We start from the raw sequence: 20157 nt of genomic DNA, 5'->3' as shown, positions 1-20157 counted from the left end.
AATAAATTTAATTTTAAACATATAAACTATGTATATACACATTTTTAATGATAAATGCCTGGGATTGCCCTAAATGAGTACTTTGCTAAATGTCAGTGTTGCTGAGCTGCTTCTTCCTCTGGCCCCACACTGTAAATAGTATCTCCACAGCCTGAATCTAATTGTTTCAACCATGCAGACACCTTTGCTCTTGATTCCAGCACTTGATCAACATCTGGCTCGGATTTTTCTATGGAAAATGTGAATGAGTATTGAAATGTTAAAGCATTACAAAACTTAAATGACAAATATTATACAAGTTAGCCAGCTTGATTTATTTACCTGCAGTGAAGAAAAGCGTCCATCCTGCCTGTTCCATCACCGCTTCTCGTCTGCTCCATTCTCTCTCTAATAGTCTCATATATGGGTTCTCATTGCTCGCTCCCACCTCATCTTCAGTCGCTCTTTTCTGGAACTCGTCATCTTCATATTGGTAATTAATTTCTTTCTCATCTTTTTCTGAATTCCCAGACTTCATACTGTCACTCACTGCAAAAGACAAAAAACACGCGTTATATAATGTGTAAAACTAAAAAACAAGCAAAAAAAATTTTCATTCTCTCTTCATAAACAGTTTAACCACTGTTTCTCTTTAATACACATTTCCTGTTGCACACATTTTCATACAGTAGGTATGTCACAACAGGAAAGAAATAATGTGTAACTAGTGCCACTAAGTCTGTTTCTCCTGAACCACCTGATTTATTTTGACTGAATGAAGCTTCCTTTCAGAAACTATTTTTATTCTATTTATTTTTTTTTTATCACAGGGCTTTCATAGGGTTTTAATTATATACATTATGTGTAATGTAAAAGGGTGATTTCCAACCCTTTTTGGGTCTTAACACTATTATGATGTCACAAATTTCTGGCGACCCTTGAGACTTTTTTTTTTTTATAAAATTTGTTTTTTAATCAGGATTAGTGCACAAAGTGACCATTTTATTTCCCCTGATCAGGCTATAGGCCTAAATATACAAGGTTGAAAACCCCTGAGTTAGTATCTTCACTATTCACTGGTAAATAATTTTCTTATCTTCTGATCTATGTTTAAATTAATTATATATTTTCATATATCTCTGGATACTTACTGTTTGGTCTTGAGTCCATGCTGTTGTTTCCTTTGAGGATGTGATGTTTCTCCCAGTTCCTGCGATCCCATTCGATGGTAAGTTGCTCTGTGACCTCCTTGGTTGTGTTCTCGTCTCTGGTTTCACTTAATTCATCACTTCTTTCTTGCTCAGGTTGTGGATCATCTGGGTTAGCACTGAAGTAAAAAAAGTAGTTTCCTGCCACCATCTCCTCCATCTTCTCCATCAGCTTGATCACCTGATCATCATCATCTTTTCTCTTCTTGTTAAACACATGATACCGGTTTCCACATTTCTCAATAAGCCACTGGAGAGGCTTTCCTTCACCTTCAATGTACTGCTCGACAGTTTTGTCTCCCAGAGTGTCCCCCAATGTAAACAAAACAATCACATGTCTCCACACTCTGTGTCCAAATAGCCTCATGTTGCTTTCTGTGATTCTTCTTTGTTCCTCTGTAAATGATGTGTCAAGTGTCACTGCCAACAAAATGACATTTGGTGATGGAGAGCAGAGAGACACTCCTTCTAAAATCTCCGACTTCAAAGATGGAGGATTAAACGCAGGTGGGAAAAACTTCCACCATCCTGGAGTGTCCACAATGACAACATCTCTTCCAGCCACCTCACAATGTTGCTTTGAAGCTTTCACTGTCCTTTCCCCAGAATGAAACACATCTGATCTCATGATAATATTTCCTGCAGCACTCTTCCCAGAAAACACCCACCCCACCACCAGGATTCTCAGGCTGGGTTTTGGTTCTGCAAAACAAGACATTTATTACAAATGACAATTTAGAAATATTGCAACTTGTATTATTTAAGTTTACATTTTAGTTTCCAACTAGTAAAAAATGATTAACCCTTTATTGCATATGTCTTCAACAGAGTGTCCATGGATTCACTAGAGGTCTGCAGGGGGGTCACAAAATCTTTGGTTGATTAGACATTTTCATATATATATATATACATATATATATATATATATATATATATATATATATATATATATATATATATATATATATATTTTTTTTTTTTTTTAATTTTCCCCCACAAATTTAAATTTTGTACATTAAGTACATTAACATTAATCCAACATATTTTAGCAAAGTGATGATGGACAGCTTAATATTGAATGCAAAATAATAATAATTATGTGTATTTATAAATAGCATTACGTCGAGTTTAATATAGAACACATATTTGGCAGGGGGGCCCTACTTAATCCCTCCATCGGTTTCGGGGTCCTGAAGAGCCCTGCTTTATAGGACACACATTGAAACATTTGAAAATTCAAAATTTCAACCCTAAAGTGTTATTATAGGTCATTCCAAGATTTTTTTTTACTTTTGTAAAAACAAAAACAAAAAAAACATTGAAAATCAATATATGGTTCCATACATGGTTTGTGGTTTCTTGCCCCACAAAGGGTTAAAAAGTCTGTTAATAGCTTTTACCAGACTGTGGGACACTCGTTTCCAATGATGGGAGTAACAGCATTAAAATAAACGACATTAGACTACTAACGGTGTCATTTTTTTCAGTAACGGGTAATCTAACTAATTACTATTTTTTAGTTTTAATATACTACACACTCTTAAAAGTAAACAAAATGAGCTGACCTGTCAGAAGTGCTTTGAGTGTTTCCCTTCGTTGATGTGACTGCAGACGCCGATCCTCTGCTTTTTTGTTCACTTCGGTCCTCCTCGCCTCAGTACTTTGGACTAGCGTACTGTCCATGTCATAGTAGCTATTTGCTGCCACCATGGCGTCAATCTTCTCAAACAGCTCCTTGACCATCGTGTCATTGTCTTTGCCTTCATCACAAAGACTGTGATATCTGTTTCCACATGCCTCCAGAAGTGACTGCAGTGGTGCACCTTCACCCTTGATGTATTGCTCAATGGTCTTGCCCAGGTGGCCTCTGTGGATGACGACCACTATGGTGTGATCCCACACTGTCTCACCAAAGAAATGCTGCATGTGCTCCAGGGTTGCCTTCTTGTTAACAACTTTGAATAGAATTTCTGCATTTATCACCAGGATAAAACAATGTAGCTGTGGTGGACACATGGTGACACTGAGAATCGCTTCCGTCTTGTAAAGTTCTGATGTATCACAGAGGCAGTATCCTCGCAGCCAACCAGGGGCTTTGATCAATGAGACTCTTCTCCCACATACTTCCGCCTCTCCCCTCTCACAACAACATGTTTCTTCTCCAGGATCAAACGTCTCTTTTCCCAGGATCATGTTTCCAACATAATATTTCTGGGCGCTTCTTGATCCCACAAGAACTGCATTGAGCTCTGACAAAAAGAAAAAGACATAACTAGTAGCAGGAAGAAAAGGTACTTGAAGACACTAATCTATCATTAACAGTGTGAGATTTCATTTAAGGACTCACCTCTGACAGCTGTAGCTTTCTCCATGTTTTCTGAAAAACTAATGACAGATATTTTCTGATGGCGTCCAATGTGTTCTTCGTGTCATGTCTTTGACTACACTGACCTCAAAACACCAAGTCAAACTGTTTTTACTTTCTATTTGTAGCATTCTCCGCCCACAGTAAACCGGACCGTCAAGTTCAGTTGTCCCGTTACACTCTTCACTATCAAAGTGAAAAGAGAAGTAGTGTCAATGTATTAAATATATATCATGGAAAATAAGTAATTGCTTATATATTCACCACTTGTCTAGGCAGATTTAAACTGCCTAGAGCAGACTAAATACTAAATACCCTTTACAGACCGTGAACTACGTACAGAGGTTAATATAATTGTGTTACTGGCTGTCATGTCTTCATGCCTTGGTTACTTGTAAACATAACCTCTGAGATGTTGTTGAACTGGTTGTTCTAGAGGAGTCCATGCCTCTACAGACCAGGGCTGTTTTATGGACAAAAGAAGGACCAAGAGGTTGCATAGACTAGTTGTCAGTTTGTTGACTTCACTGCCGTGTCATGGCACTTTAAGCATCACGTCGACTGTTCACTGATCAAGTGAACAGTCAGTATTTATGCAGATACATATACTGTATATCTATATACATAGTATACATATCTGCAGCACACAATATGTAGCGCATAAATGGTCTGTTCTCATGTCAGTGTTCAGGTCAGGAATATAGATTTCATTCATGCAAACATTAGTTTCTTCTGTGTTTTTATTAGTGATGTCACCAACAACGACTTGACTTTCATCACATAACAGTCGACTTTAGAACTTCTTAGTCGTGCAACCCTCAGGAAGACCTACACAATATGTAGCTCAGCTTTCATGGTCACTACACTAGTGCTCTCTGGAGGCTTGGAGCTGCTTTTAGGGTGAAATGTGTGCCACACGTTGTAGCCTTTGGTTTGTAATGTTGTACTCTTGTACTGTTACAACACCACATTCTGCACAGTTCTGTAGAGAAAGAGTTTGTCCACAGTTGCCATGTCTCTACCGTTTAACTGGTGATTCTTTTTTTGACATTTATTTTTAATATCGGTTTATGTTGTCATGTAGAACAAAATAGTACAAAATAAATATAACACACAGCAAGTCATTTCAGACAGAACCCCAGTCTGCAGCTGATATGTGTAATTCACAGATTAAGCAGATCATAATTCAAACCAGAGTAAATCTGGTAAACAAACATATTAACAAGGCATCATTTAAACCAATGTATTTGTACTGTAGCGTGACGTCCCCCTTCTTCAGCAATAGTCTTTTGGCCAAAAGTAAAGTTCTCCAAAAGTAGCAGATTGGGAACCCAGATAGTGTCGTAGATGATCCCAGAGAAACTCAGAGAGAGATGAGAATTTAGAGCTTTATTGCAACAAAACTAAAGTAGTTTCAGTTATACACACATTTACATCCATTTTAACGTTACATGGATTTCAAAAGACTTACTTCATTACATTAGAATCTAACATTTCCGATTTAGTGATTTATTCTGAAACATGCAAATGATATTTATATTATGAGCAAATACACAGAATGAAAATATAAAAAACAGACAGTTAAGTAGTTAGTAGTTAGTACAATCTTAAAAATAAAAAAGTATAAAGTGCTGGTCATCAGTGGGTCACAGAAACCCTCTTCTTGTCCAGGACATGTTTTATCAGCAGGAATATAGAAGTTAATCTACTTGTCTTTTCTGAAATTGATAATTAAATGCAATGTACTTGGTTAAAACCTACCAATAGCAGTCTATAGCTATATATGCAGTATTTTTGTGATATGCCCTGCACATTTTTTGTCACTCATGCTCCTTTTGTAGGAAAATTATACTTAAAGTGAATTATTCCCATTATTATTATTATTATTATTATTATTATTATTATTATTATCTAACTTGTCTCCATTCACTTATTAGAGGAAAAGTAGTCTCTTTGGCACTAAGTTGCAGTCAAATAAATAATTTTAAAGAATTATTATTTAGCTTTATGCATTTATTCAGAAAAGGTAACCTGTCCCTACACCTGAAAACTGTATCCTGCTATCAGTATAACAATATTTTATTAATTATTTACATGATTACTTTTAGATTTGGAGAATGTGTGTTTATCTCTGTAAATGCTACAACATTATACACATTAGTTCTGGGAGATCTCACTTCCTAGTATTCAACAATTGTGCACATCACATCATCCACCACCTCAACACACACCACAGATTCACAAGGAAATAAATTGGCAGATAATAATGTTTGTTTAAAACAATAAAATGTTCTCTAAAACAAGGTTATTATTTCAGCACTTAACCTGAAACAAAAATATAACTTAAAAAAAGTTTTAAAACGTTTAAAAAACTTATTAAACCAACTTTCTTTCTGTTAAGATGTCTTAAAAGCTTAAAGTCCTTTAGAGTAGATACATATATTAAGTTACATTGATAATTCACAATAAATAATTTTAATAATTTTAATTTTAAACATATAAACTATGTATATACATATTTTTAATGATAAATGCCTGGGATTGCCCTAAATGAGTGCTTTGCTAAATGTCAGTGTTGCTGAGCTGCTTCTTCCTCTGGCCCCACACTGGAAATAGTACCTCCACAGCCTGAATCTAATTGTTTCAACCATGCAGACACCTTTGCTCTTGATTCCAGCACTTGATCAACATCTGGCTCAGACTTTGCTATATAAAATGTGAAAGAGAATTGAAATGTTAAAGCATTACAAAACTTAAATGACAAATATTATAAGTTAGCCAGCTTGATTTATTTACCTGCAGAGAAGAAATGTATCCATCCTGCCTGTTCCATCACCGCTTCTCGTCTGCTCCATTCTCTCTCTAGTAGTCTGATATATGGGTTGTCATTGCTCGCTCCCACTTCATCTTCAGTCGCTCTTTTCTGGAACTCGTCATCTTCATATTGGTAATTAATTTCTTTCTCATCTTTTTCTGAATTCCCAGACTTCATACTTTCACTCACTGCAAAAGATAAAAAACACGCGTTATATAATGTGTAAAACTAAAAAACAAGCAAAAAAAAATTTCATTCTCTCTTCATAAACAGTTTAACCGCTGTTTCTCTTTAATACACATTTCCTGTTGCACACATTTTCATACAGTAGGTATGTCACAACAGGAAAAAAATAATGTGTAACTAGTGCCACTAAGTCTGTTTCTCCTGAACCACCTGATTTATTTTGACTGAATGAAGCTTCCTTTCAGAAACTATTTTTATTCTATTTATTTTTTTTTTATCACAGGGCTTTCATAGGGTTTTAATTATATAAATTATGTGTAATGTAAAAGGGTGATTTCCAACCCTTTTTGGGTCTTGACACTATTTTGATGTCACAAATTTCTGGCGACCCTTGAGACTTTTTTTTTATAAAATTAGTTTTTTAATCAGGATTAGTGCACAAAGTGACCATTTTATTTTCCCTGATCAGGCTATAGGCCTAAATATACAAGGTTGAAAACCCCTGAGTTAGTATCTTCACTATTCACTGGGAAATAATTTTCTTATCTTCTGATCTATGTTTAAATTAATTATATATTTTCATATATCTCTGGATACTTACTGTTTGGTCTTGAGTCCATGCTGTTGTTTCCTTTGAGGATGTGATGTTTCTCCCAGTACCTGCGATCCCATTCGATGGTAAGTTGCTCTGTGACCTCCTTGGTTGTGTTCTCGTCTCTGGTTTCACTTAATTCGTCACTTCTGTCTTGCTCAGGTTGTGGATCCTCTGGGTTAGCACTGAGGTAAAAAAAGTAGTTTCCTGCCACCATCTCCTCCATCTTCTCCAGTAGCTTGATCACCTGATCATCATCATCTTCTCTCTTCTTGTTAAACACATGATACCGGTTTCCACATTTCTCAATAAGCCACTGCAGAGGTTTTCCTTCACCTTCAATGTACTGCTCGACAGTTTTGTCCCCCAAAGTGTCCCCCAATGTAAACAGCACAATCACATGTCTCCACACTCTCTGTCCAAGTAGCCTCATGTTGCTTTCTGTGATTCTTCTTTGTTCCTCTGTAAATGATGTGTCAAGTGTCACTGCCAGTAAAATGACATCTGGTGATGGAGAGCAGAGAGACACTCCTTCTAACATCTCAGACTTCAAAGATGGAGGATTAAACACAGGTGGGAAAAACTTCCACCATCCTGGAGTGTCCACAATGAAAACATCTCTTCCAGCCACCTCACAACGTTGCTTTAAAGTTTTCACTGTCCTTTCCCCAGAGGGAAACACATCTGATCTCGTGATAATATTTCCTGCAGCACTCTTCCCAGAAAACACCCACCCCACCATCAGGATTCTCAGGCTGGGTTTTGGTTCTGCAAAACAAGACATTTATTACAAATGACTATTTAGAAATATTGCAACTTGTATTATGTTTAAGTTTACATTTTAGTTTCCAACAAAGTAAAATATGATTAACCCTTTATTGCATATGTCTTCAACAGAGTGTCCACGGATTCCCCAGGGGTCTGCGGGGGGGTTAATAGCTTTTACAAGACTGTGGGATGGGACTGAAAGCTCAGATAAATAATATAAAGAAAGAATTGCAGTATTCTTTTAAAACAAGGTTGTATAGGTTGATTCCTCAATTACGTCGTCTTATTTCTTCCACAACAAATATGTACAAATGCAAAACTAGGACAAGTGGAAACACCCCTATTGCTTCAAAAGTGTGTGTGTACAGACACTGCACACTCGTTTCCAATGATGGGAGTAACAGCGTTAAAATGAACGGTGTTAGACTACTAACGGCATTATTTTTTTCAGTAACGGGTAATCTAACTAATTGCTATTTTTTAGTTTTAATATACTACATACTCTTAAAAGTAAACAAAATGAGCTGACCTGTCAGAAGTGCTTTGAGTGTTTCCCTTTGTTGATGTGACTGCAGACACCGATCCTCTGCTTTTTTGTTCACTTCGGTCCTCCTTGCCTCAGCACTTTGGACTAGCGTACTGTCCATTTCATAGTAGCTATTTGCTGCCACCATGGCGTCAATCTTCTCAAACAGCTCCTTGACCATCATGTCATTGTCTTTGCCTTCATCACAAAGACTGTGATATCTTTTTCCACATGCCTCCAGAAGTGACTGCAGTGGTGCACCTTCACCCTTGATGTATTGCTCAATGGTCTTGCCCAGGCGGCCTCTGTGGATGAAGACCACTATGGTGTGATCCCACACTGACTCACCAAAGAAATGCTGCATGTGCTCCAGGGTTGCCTTCTTGTTAACATCTTTGAATAGCATTTCTGCATTTATCACCAGGATAAAACCATGTAGTTTTGGTGGACACATGGTGACACTGAGAATCGCTTCTGTCTTGTAAAGTTCTGATGTATCACAGAGGCAGTATCCTCGCAGCCAACCAGGGGCTTTGATCAATGAGACTATTCTCCCGCATACTTCCGCCTCTCCCCTCTCACAACAACATGTTTCTTCTCCAGGATCAAACATCTCTTTTCCCAGGATTATGTTTCCAGCATGATATTTCTGGGCGCTTCTTGATCCCACAAGAACTGCATTGAGCTCTGACAAAAAGAAAAAGACATAACTAGTAGCAGGAAGAAAAGGTACTTGAAGACACTAATCTATCTTTAACAGTGTGAGATTTCATGTAAGGACTCACCTCTGACAGCTGCTTTCTCCATGTTTTCTGAAAAACAAATAACAGATATTTTCTAATGGCGTCCAGTGTGTTCTTCATGTCATGTCTTTGACTACACTGACTTCAAAACACCAAGTCAAACTGTTTTTTCTTTCTATTTGTAGCATTCTCCTCTCATGGTAAACCTGACCCCAAGTTCAGTCAGTTGAACACCAAGTCCCTTTATACTCTTCACTATCAAAGTGAAAAGAGAAGTAATGTCGATGTATTAAATACAGGGGTGTAGAAGTGGAAGGGACACGTCCCTACCAATATTCAACCGCTGCTGTGTAATCACTATCAAATTCGATACAACCGATGTCCTCAGTGTTCAGTCAATATAATGATTATGGCACACAAAGGGTTAAATGTCTGTCTCTGCTAGAAGTCCCGCGCATGTGTCCTGTATAGGATTTGAAGGATGTCAAAGAAAAGAAAACTGGATATAAGATACTTAAGTAACGTGCCCAACACTGCTCGTTTCTGATAGCTGGTTCATCTAGACCAGGATCCTGGGGGAGGGGCTGCAAGGCTCTCATAATTATACATTTTAATCCAGCTCCCTCAGATCAAGCACAGCCCTGTATACTCTGGACATTCACAACCCACAATGTATGCTTTATGTAAATCTTCCCAAATGCTGCGTTGGAAATGAGCGGACTTACTTATTAGCATAATCAGACAAATAACAAGCCTCTCTGGAGGTTAAATGTTGACACATGCAGGATGTTTTCTATAATCAGATCGGGCACGGCGTTTGCACTATTCTAAGGCATTTCTTTTTCCGTAAAGGAAACATTAAACCCTTAATAGTGAATAAAAGCTTATCAGCATAAACATTTGACTCAAATAATTTTTTTTTTTTTGCCCCAAACTGATAAAACACATTGAGGTCAGGAGATATTGTGGTCTTCACTTATAGCTTCTTTATGCAGCTAATTTGTGTTTTAAGACAGTTAATAATTCAAAAGAGCATTTATTGAAAACACACCATTTTACGTACTGTACATTTAAGTATTTTGTTGCCTTCTGGAAGAGACTGTAAACCCAGATTTGAGAATAAAACTTTCTTTTGCTCAATAAAACTGAGTACTTGTACGTAACAGAAATTCCTTCAACGTTCCTGTGAAGCTACGGGGTTTGTTCCTACTTTTCCCATCTGAAACAGAAGCTGCTGTGTTTTCATTTTGTTTTGCTGTTGGGGAAACATTGCACATACTGATGTGTGTGCATGCAGACTTCATGCGGCTTTATGTTAGTTTCACATGTGTATGGATCCATGAGTGTGTTTGTTTGTTCTGCGTGACACAAGTTTTCCAGCTAATACTGGGGCTTGTGACTGAGCATCAGTATGATGTTGAGATAATGTGCTGACATATTTTTGCAAGGAAATGCAACAGCTAGCAGCTTTTAGGCCAAGGTTGGAAACAAGAGGGTGAACTTTCAACTTTTGAACTACAGGTAAAATTCAGAAACTTTAAACTCCAAAGGTAAGAAACAGAATGTATCAAACTAGCTATCAAACTGTGCAGTGGATGTTAGTAATGCACAGAGATGGAAATAAGGTCAGTACGAGCCCGGACATGACATCCCCAATATCAGCTGAACCGAATGGATCAAGTGTCTACACACCTGTCCGCCAGTGTGTGAGAATGAACTGAGCTGAGGTTTTGTTAATGTTATTAATCACGCCTGTACTTTCCTCTCTATGCCACGTCAATGTTTGATGGATGGGACGATATAAAAACATGAGGAGTATGAGAGACACTTTCCCTGACGAGATCTAGCGCTGCTAACGTGGCTGTACAGAGGCTAACAAGAAATAAGCTAATAAACAGTATTTTAATTAATTTTGGACACAATAATACTTTACTACTTTGTATTTTCTATTACGTTCTATAGCTTATGAGCTTTATATCCCGATTCATATGTTTAAACCCATTATTTTCAGTGATATTAAGACTGCACTGACCCCACTGGGAAATACTTTTTTTTTTTTTCTGGGAAATTTCTGATATTAGCTCCATAGTCTGACCTGATGTCCAACACCCAGACAGATTTTCTAAATGTCAGTCGTCTTATGGCCTCTTATCTGAGGATACACTAACTTGGGGTCTTTCAACACACCTCGTGTGTTGGTCTTCCTCTGAGTTTGAAAATAATCTCAGAGCTGTCTCCAGTTTGCCGTTTTCCTGCTAGCATAAGATCAGCATTCGGTTCTCTTGAGTAAAAGGTTGCTGCTCAACGGATCAGTTTAGAAGGCCCTAAGGAGAACAGGGAGAAATAAACGGCTCTATTTTTGTTATTTCCTGGAAAAAAAGGCATTGCTCCATGAATTGACTCTATGACCCCTTTGCACTTGAAAAGCTAATATCGCCATAGTTGACTGGTTTACCATAGCTGATTTGAAGGATCCATACATTGAGTTTTTCATTTGACTCCTTGCTTCTCCCGAGTGGACGCAAATGTAAAGGTGAGGATCCAAATACTCAGAAGTTAAAACAACATACATACAACATACAAATGTTTAGCTGGGTTTGAACAACATGCAAAGAAGAAACAGACAGATTTTGTCCCTATTTTATCTGGCCACGGCTCATTACCATAAACAAGTTCTCACAAGATGGTGGCGCACGTATCCTTAGAATTCTAGTCCAGTCTTATGTATCATCCCAGCAGGGAGCAGTAGTCCATATATTCAAAACGGTAAACTGGAAGAGCTAGTATTAGCTGGAAGGCTAGGAAGCTAGGAAGAGCTACAAACCATTGTACACAGTTGGCCTCTGTGAACCAATAGGCCAAAGTTCAGATGATCATGTCTTTATGTAAATATTTGTCTATTTGACTTGTTCAGGCGAGAAAAGGGAAAGGTATAAAAAAAAAAAAAGACTTCTCTGTGCCCTTTCAAATTGAAAGTCTGATAGCCGACTGCCTTCAGACTGTACAACAGCAGTGTGAACAGTACACAACTCTGACCTCACTGAGCCCAAATGTAGCATGTATTTACACTGTCACTTTATCCACAACTGCTGTCACTTTGTGTACTGTACTTTTTGTTGCCTGTTGTTCTATTTGATGTTGCCGGCTGCCTGCTTTCTGTGCCCTATTTAATTTCTTTCTGGTCACTGTTTTTTTTTTTTTTTTTTTTTTTTTTTTCCCTGACTTGTGCTGCTGTAACATTTGAATTTCCCCAGTGGGGATTAATAAAGTATTATCTTATCTTATCTTATCTTATCTGTTAATTTATTACTGTGTTTATTTTCGCCTTTTCCATTTCTCGTGATCAACCAATAAGAGGGATCTTATTAATTCAAGTGGCTTCCAGCAACTCAACAAGCTACAGGCAACCTGTGATGTTATTGACGTTGTTTCTATTCACCCACACTCCTTTGCTCTCCACAGGAGTGGAGACGTACTGTAGACCAGAGTTACCCAATATTGATCGTCACCGAGCAGTGGATCTTGAAGGTAGTGAGAGAGTAGTGGCGTCCCTTTGGAAAAAAATGTTTTGGTGTTAGTCTCTCATTGAGCTGTTGTGGCTTCAGAACGAACAGCAAGACGAACATCTTTTTATTTATTTATTTATTTATTTTTAATGCAACATGCCCTGAGCTCAGTGGCACGCATCCGACATCCGTCTGGCACACAGCGACTTAGGACTCCTGTCTTTCTCAAAGGGACAGTGTTATTTTTAGATGCTGCGCAGTAATTCTTCTTCTTAGAAGACTAAAAACACAGATGGCTGTATAGGAATGTGTTTGGGTGACCATGGGTGACCATTAATAACCTTAAAATTAATATTCAGTGAAACAATGTGATTTACTGGTGTACCAGCATTAGTTAAAATATTCATAAATGTTAATGTTGCTTAATAGGCGCATTTATCTCTTTACGTTGAGTCCATGTTTATTGACACGTACAACAACAAGCAAACATGCAGGAGACTTGCCTGACCTGAAACTGGGGCAGTGGATAATTGTTATTACCCAACTCTGAGCCGCAGAGATGACGTGTGACTACAGGAGGAAAAATAACCTGAACAGGAATCAGGATTGGAAGGAGGAAGGAAGCACAAGTCGGTGGGGTCATGCCACACAGAGTGGCATTGTTTTGGTCTTTGTGTTGGCTGTGTTGTTTGTATAATGCCGCTGTTGTGTAAGTTCAGACCCAGATTCTGATCCTCTTAATATCAGCCAGAGAAGTCTGCACCACGGGACCAGTTATTTTGTGGGTCTTGCAAGTGCCAGAGGGTTAAGTTGGATACACACCCAGTGCACATTAAAAATCAAAATACACCCCTGCAGGAGGGATGCGTTTGCTTGGGAGTTCAATAAGGAGGGAAGGGGATAGAAGTTAAATGTTTAAATATGTGCGTGTGGATACTTGGAGGCGGAGGAAACACTAAATGAATCATTTAGGTGTTGCAAGAGGGGCAGACGTGCATTAGGTAGGGCACAGGGGTCAAGCCTGGAGAAAGTGGTAGATGCTCTACATACAAGATCCTGTCATTTACTCTTTTGTTTTTACCAACCGCAAAAAAAAAAAAAAAAAGGGGAAATTCCCATTGGGTTACACTGGATCTGCTGCCTCCTGGACTAATAGCAACACTTTGCATTCCAGAGGTGAAGTAACCTGACTGAGTTTAGGGGAGTTCAGAGGAGTATTATGGAGCGTTAAACGGCATTAGAGAGCATGAGCAACATATTATCGTTGGAAGAAAAAAAAAAAAAAGAAGACGGCAGAATAAGGTGTTATGTAAAGGGAGAAATAGGTTACACAGCGTTAATGTGGAAAAACCCCATATACAAGCCCAAGGCTGAGTGAAGGAATACCGACAAGAGAAAGGAGGCCGAGGAAGCAAGGTTGTTATATCATCAGCTGGAAAGTCATCACAACATCTCGCACGCCCATCTAGAATGAGCAATAGTTGGAAGAGGGTCACGCTCAAATTCTTCAACATCCTCCTAACGCTGTCGACAATCGGCTATTATTCTCAATCTATCACCGAGCGTCGACCCTCTCTCCGTCCACAGGGTAGAGAGCTCTCAGCTAAATGTCATCAGGGATCTGTAGAGATGAAAGGAATGCTTTATTGTTCACCTCAGAGCAGCTAGAGTCACACACACACAAAAACAACATATTTCTGCTAACGCTCTCTGTCTCCTTGTGCAGTAACTCAGCTGAGCCGTTGTACCTTCACAGAAGTCGCAGGGACAGAGAAATCAGACACCCCACTTCTCTCAGACTGTCCGTTACGTTTTATTGCTAAGCGGCCTCTAGTGGAAGGCAACAGGGTTTAATCGCATCTTAATTAATGCAAGTGGGTTTCAAGCACACATGCATAAACAATCGATCACACTTTTCTGCGAAAGTGGCCACTCATGCTTTTTTTCCCTTTTAGCCTGTTGTTTTGCTTTTTTCTGCTAACTGGTTCATCATCACGACTCCTTTATGCCGCAGTAGGCTGATATTTTCATTGAGAGGACATCACATGCCCATCAACAGACAGTCAACAGACAGAATGTAGTGAATGAAGACAGAAAGACAGACATTCCCCCCGAGGAGAACAAAACCAGAGCTAAAAGAAACATGTCAGTCAGGTCGACTGAAACAAATGAAGTTTGTTTTTTTGAGGGAGACTCAAAAAACATTGAACACAGCACAAAGTGTTGACCTGCCCTCAACACGTATGACCCGACGGCCCCCACTGCCAACATCCTGTTTCCAGACACCACAGGACGCCCTCAGAAGGCCCATGTCCATTCTTTGATGAGTCACAACTGTTTTGGAGGCACAAGCAAGACTTGAGACAATATTAGGAAGGACGTCATAATGTTACGCCTGATCTGCGCATTCCCCAAATCAAAGGTGTGTCGAACCCTCTCTGTTTGTCTCACGCCTCTCTTTTATTTATTACCCCGGAGTCAAGCAATTAACATCTTTGCATCATGTGTGTGTCAGGGAGAGGGGTGTCAGTGTTACTCTGTATCTGATGCGTGTGTAATAGAAACCGTTTGATTACAGGTTCATCTGATCAGGAAAAGCGCTCCTTATAAAATGAACTTAAAAGGACGAGCACTGAGAGCTGCTGTGTGCACACCTAACATTTTATCTGCTTTTAGCCATGTTTGTGTGTGATCACGATGGTGCTGCATTCAAGTACGTCAATCATTGTACGCTTACATCTCTACAAGCTTCCTCTTGGGCTAGGAAAGTAAGCAACCTACCCTAAGATGAGAACAAATAATAATAATAGTAATGATAAATATATAGAATCTGAGGTTATTCTGAGTTCCTGCAGAACAGACAAATTATGTTATGTTCCTTAAGATCCAGGCAGGGTGGAAACAATTATGAAAAGACTTGAAAACTGACACAATTTTCCTTTAAATTCATGTTTCTGATAATGCCCCTTTTCATTCTTCTGTCTTACCCTCTTGTCACACTCACCTTCTGTCCAGCCTTATCTGCTGTCAGGATTAAAACTCAATATCTGGCTAAATACAACTATATGTTAATCCTTCCTTTATCTATCTATTCCTCCAGTCCATCTTTAGTCCTAACAGCAGCATGCTCCACCTTGACGTTTCCATACATATGAAAATCATCTCAGCAGTACTACTGTAAATGTAGCTGTTATCTGTTATTTGGAAAGTGCAAAAGATACCATCAAGACTTCTTACGCTGCATGGATCTGAACTGGATTCTTTCTCAAATCGTTAATAGAAGAGACGAATGATGAATGAATAGCTAATTTATTCTCAATTGATTCCGTTAAGTTAAACAAATGAACAAGACAAAGGGCATATCTATCAATGGGAACAGGCACAAACCTACTGACACACTCTGAGGCATCCCCGGAGCAGGGATTGGACGAGAAACACAGAGAAAGGGAGAAGACTTTCCCACCCATCCGCCGTTGCTCCACTGCCAGTGCCTCTGTCGTAGTGAGATATCAGAGCAGGGCGGCGATGATTACTGGCCACTGGGACTCTTAGACCACCCCCCACAGACTCAACATCTCCCAACTCTACTTGTGCCACGCACATCTTACTTCCATTAACCTCAGTGGACCTTGAATGGATTCTAGGCTACTGATTGGACCGGGAATCCCCACACCGGACCCGACCGCCCGTGCGCCCTGGAATATCAGCTCCATCAACCCGCACCGGCTCATGGAGCTGTCTCCGGTAGCTACAACTGTAAGTGGCCAACTCTTGTTTTGTTTTTGGTTGCGCTGAATGACAGCCGATCAGTGTGAGCGGAGTGTCTCTGTGCGCTACAAGATCGCATCCAGAGCATTCAGATACCAAATCACCAGAGCTGGGGAAAACAGGCAAATGAACGCACAGATTTGTTTATGGCACACGTTTTCTGCGGCTCCATATTCCACCTCCAGGTAATTCGTAAGATTTGTGAATAACGCTCAAGAGAGGTGTGGGTGAGTGAATCAAACCATCCTCCCCTGCGCATCTGCGCTCCGCTCATTCAGCGCTGGACCTCAATGAAACGTAACGGAAACCACCTTCTCTCTGCTGCTTCTTCAGCTTGTTTGGTTGTGGTTATAAAAAGCTGTGCATTTTTTTTTTTCTGTGTGCCGTCATCTGAGTGCGTGAAATTATCATGCGTGAAGCTTACTGGACATAACTCACTCAATTTATGGATTGCTTTAGCCATTAATATTCCATTAGCAATAATCCTGGAAACATTCCAGAGAATCTTTATTGACTTTTATGTCCCAGCCTTGCACCAAAGCACTGATCTAATTTTTTTCCCCCCAGTTAGTTGATGAACAACCTGAAATGAAACCAATAATAGTCCTCATTTATGTTCTAATTTGAGTTAATCAAAGAGGAGAGGAGATTAAATTTGCAAGAAGATGGGATTAAAACTTGTTTGCTTGGAAATTTCCTTTTTAAATTAAAGGTGTGCAATCATGCCTGTCATTCACATCCTCCCGCTGCCTAATTTACAGATGTTAACCCTTGAACACCCAGAGACGTGCGGTTACCATTTCCCCTGGTTCTTAATTTCCCTCATGGATGAATCAGACTCCATCTCTCTCTGTCTCCCTCTCTGTCCAAGAGTGGGATTAGTTTATGCGCTGCCTTCAGGGAAATGCTTTTCTACAGATGTGTAGCGATGCTTTTGCCTATGTACTGTACGTCAAATACAAAGCATGAGAAGAAAGCTCTGTGCTTGCCCTGTGGGAGCGCAGACAGACCCTGAATGGGAATGACTTGAGAGAGAAACAGCTGTTTGGAAGACAAACTGAGAAACACGCGGGCACACCGCTGCGGTAAATGTAGTTCAACAAGTGTGAACGTTTCAGTTTGAGCTCTGACTTTGAAGCTCAGACCTGCAGGCTTCAGTCAGTGTAGCCTTTGCGGTCTGGTGTTCATGGTGGGAGTGCTGCGAAAGCTGATACCACAGTGGCGCCTAAGGGCAGCTTCTGCAGAGACAGATGGAATCTTCTACTCCACTAAGTGTGGTTTTCATTAAAAAAAAAAAACTGCTTGATTCTCTGTATTTCTCTCTGGGGCTTCCCTTTTCTTTTTCAGCCCCTTCTTTCTCTAATCATCTATCCGATCTATAATCTCTGCACAATTAATAAAGTATGAATGCAGTTCCTGAATGCATGTGTGTGTGTGTGTGTCGGTATGTGAAGAGGGGTGCTTTTGGTGTCAGTGAGTGGTGATGTGATAGTGAGACAGATTGTGTGATTCCTCTGCAGCTGATTAGAGCATGTTGGCTCATATACAGAGGAGTTTGCTTCTGAAGTTGCAGACAACCATTTCTCTGCTGATAGGCTGATTGAGGACTTGCTTGTGAGCCGTGGCAGATTCAGTGAGCGGAAAATCAGTGGTGCGCTGTTTAGCGATGTTTAGTATCCGAACAACGGAAGGAAAAAGGCCTCGTTTGTCTACATTAGCATTTAGTGGACGTGAGAGTGATTAAAGTCAGTCAGGAATTCGAAGAATAAAGAACGCCAGGTAAATAAATATTGAGTAAAGTTTAGCAAATAAATTGTTCTTCACTTTATATTAAGGGTCTGTCGAATATGCATCCTGTTAAAATGTATTACCTCTTGTAATATTTGCAAGAACAGACTTCAGTTTATGTTTTTGGAAAGGTTTGCACTGTATCAACATAATAGAAATCTTGAGAAAATCTTGAGAAGCAGTTGTGAAATTGGAGGGTCATTGGTTCAAATCACAGGATTAGTTGATTATTTGATTAAATAAGCAGCATTTTGCTCTTGAGTAAGCCACCTAACCTAAAAATAGTGAGCTTGCTCTGAGCGGTGGGCTGCCATATGCAACGGCATGGAGGGCGGGGGGGCTGGGGTGGATTTTTTGTTACTGTGTATGAATGAATGGAGAAGAAATTTCCTGCAGTATAAATCAATGTAGTATCTTGTTGCAGTGAATGTTCAGTTTGTCCATGACCTAAGTTTAGCCTCACGGAGCAACAGTGCAGGTCACCGCTTGATGATCTTTGTTAGTCTCCACACTAAAAGAGAAGCTGGTTCACTTTCTCGAACTGTGAGCCTTCTTCACACGAGATAACGGAATCCAATATGATCCACCAAGATCCAGCTTTTGTCTTTGCAGGAAAAGGGTATGAACAGAGTTAAATTCCTTGGTCAAGTGGCTCAGCATGTCGTGATCATCACATCCCGTTGCTATAGTGATTGACACTCGAAGATGCATCATAACATTACATTAACTACGTGAAATGACAGGAACCATCCTTAAAACAAAAAGGTGGACTACCGAAAAGTGGACTAGCCTCAGTTTCAGTTAGTTTCTGGTTATTTCATTTTGATAAATAGCTAAATAAAACATGCTAATGCTAAGAGCTTTACTGGGAAGTAACGTTAGCCATACAATACTGTAGCAACAGACCGGACATTAAAAGGACAATGAGGTGTGATCACAGATATTCTTTATTATTTTATTGTTGTTTATTGTTGGAATTTCCATTCTCAACTGTCACTTTTTGTCACTGAGTGGCTGTAACCATGGAGATTTCGGCTAGCTGTGACATCACACAGCTAGGACTCAAGTTCCATCCTCTAACATGGAGGAGGTGGAGTTTATGACCTATACTGCAGCCAGGCACCAGGGGGAGCTCTACTTGCTTTGACTTTACTTCAGAGGAGCTGTTCATCATCCATCTTTATACGGTCTATGTCTCAGGCTCATAGAAAGAGCAATTGTTTCTCATGGAGTTTGGAACAAACACAGAACTATGGTCATGTTGCACCATGGCAGCGTGTTATCAGCTTAACATTTGAACATGGGCTTTGAGCATTGTCTGCTTGCATTGGGAAAGGGCTCAGTTTACGTGTTTTTTTAAAAAACATTGCTTATAAGGTTTTAACTGTATTTGAAAAACCTGCATATAGTTACTAAATCTAGTATAAAGCAGGTACTACACACAATCCTCAACCAAAACCACTCTGTGATTGGAGGCGTAAACATAAATAACACATGCGAAGAGAAGCCAAGGAACTCACAGTATGACACTACGTCAGCGCCACAGCTGTGCACTCATTTCAAGTTTTAACAAAATCCAAAACTAAATAAAGCACAAGATCAATATTTAACCACATGTGATTCCACTGAAAGACGGAGAATCTCGGAGAAAGGAAAACGTGTTCGTTAGCCTGTTAGCACAGATGGCACAAAGACAAACAAGCTCCTGCTTTACAGCAGAAGAGGACAAAAGCCTACATCTGAAGTGTTTCTGTTACACTGTATGGTTACCAGAAATTACACAGCTAAATGGTGTTATTATAAAGACGAGAGAACAGGAACATAGACTATATCTGGCAATACATTAACCTACACATTTACCGAAGTCTTAATCTGTGTAGAACATTCAAACACAGCAGGGAATTGCTGTTAAG

General features: G+C 39.4%; 2 protein-coding genes across 4 annotated transcripts in view; one reads left to right on the top strand and one right to left on the bottom strand.

Moving 5' to 3' along the window:
• On the bottom strand, positions 1-9375 carry LOC125022801. Its single transcript, XM_047609743.1, has 9 exons — positions 9225-9375; positions 8443-9126; positions 7155-7913; positions 6349-6555; positions 3535-3564; positions 2753-3436; positions 1131-1889; positions 322-528; positions 1-229 (listed from the first exon to the last, which is right to left on the bottom strand). Exons 1-9 carry the CDS (start codon positions 9244-9246, stop codon positions 93-95), a joined length of 3489 nt encoding a protein of 1162 aa, XP_047465699.1. The 5' UTR covers positions 9247-9375; the 3' UTR covers positions 1-92.
• A 4929-nt stretch (positions 9376-14304) lies between these two features.
• The window catches only part of LOC125022256 (melanopsin-A-like), a 30524-nt gene continuing 24671 nt past the window's right edge, over positions 14305-20157 (top strand). For all 3 annotated transcript variants that reach the window (XM_047608744.1, XM_047608743.1, XM_047608742.1), the window contains exon 1: positions 14305-16444. In XM_047608744.1, coding sequence (XP_047464700.1) covers positions 16322-16444 — 123 coding nt within the window. In that variant the 5' untranslated portion in view covers positions 14305-16321. The remainder of the gene's footprint in view (positions 16445-20157) is intronic.

Source organism: Mugil cephalus, chromosome 16 (assembly GCF_022458985.1).
Source record: "Mugil cephalus isolate CIBA_MC_2020 chromosome 16, CIBA_Mcephalus_1.1, whole genome shotgun sequence".
Classification (NCBI taxonomy): Eukaryota; Metazoa; Chordata; class Actinopteri; order Mugiliformes; family Mugilidae; genus Mugil; species Mugil cephalus.
Note: the sequence above shows the minus strand (reverse complement) of the source record. Positions and strands in the feature narration are given on the sequence as shown.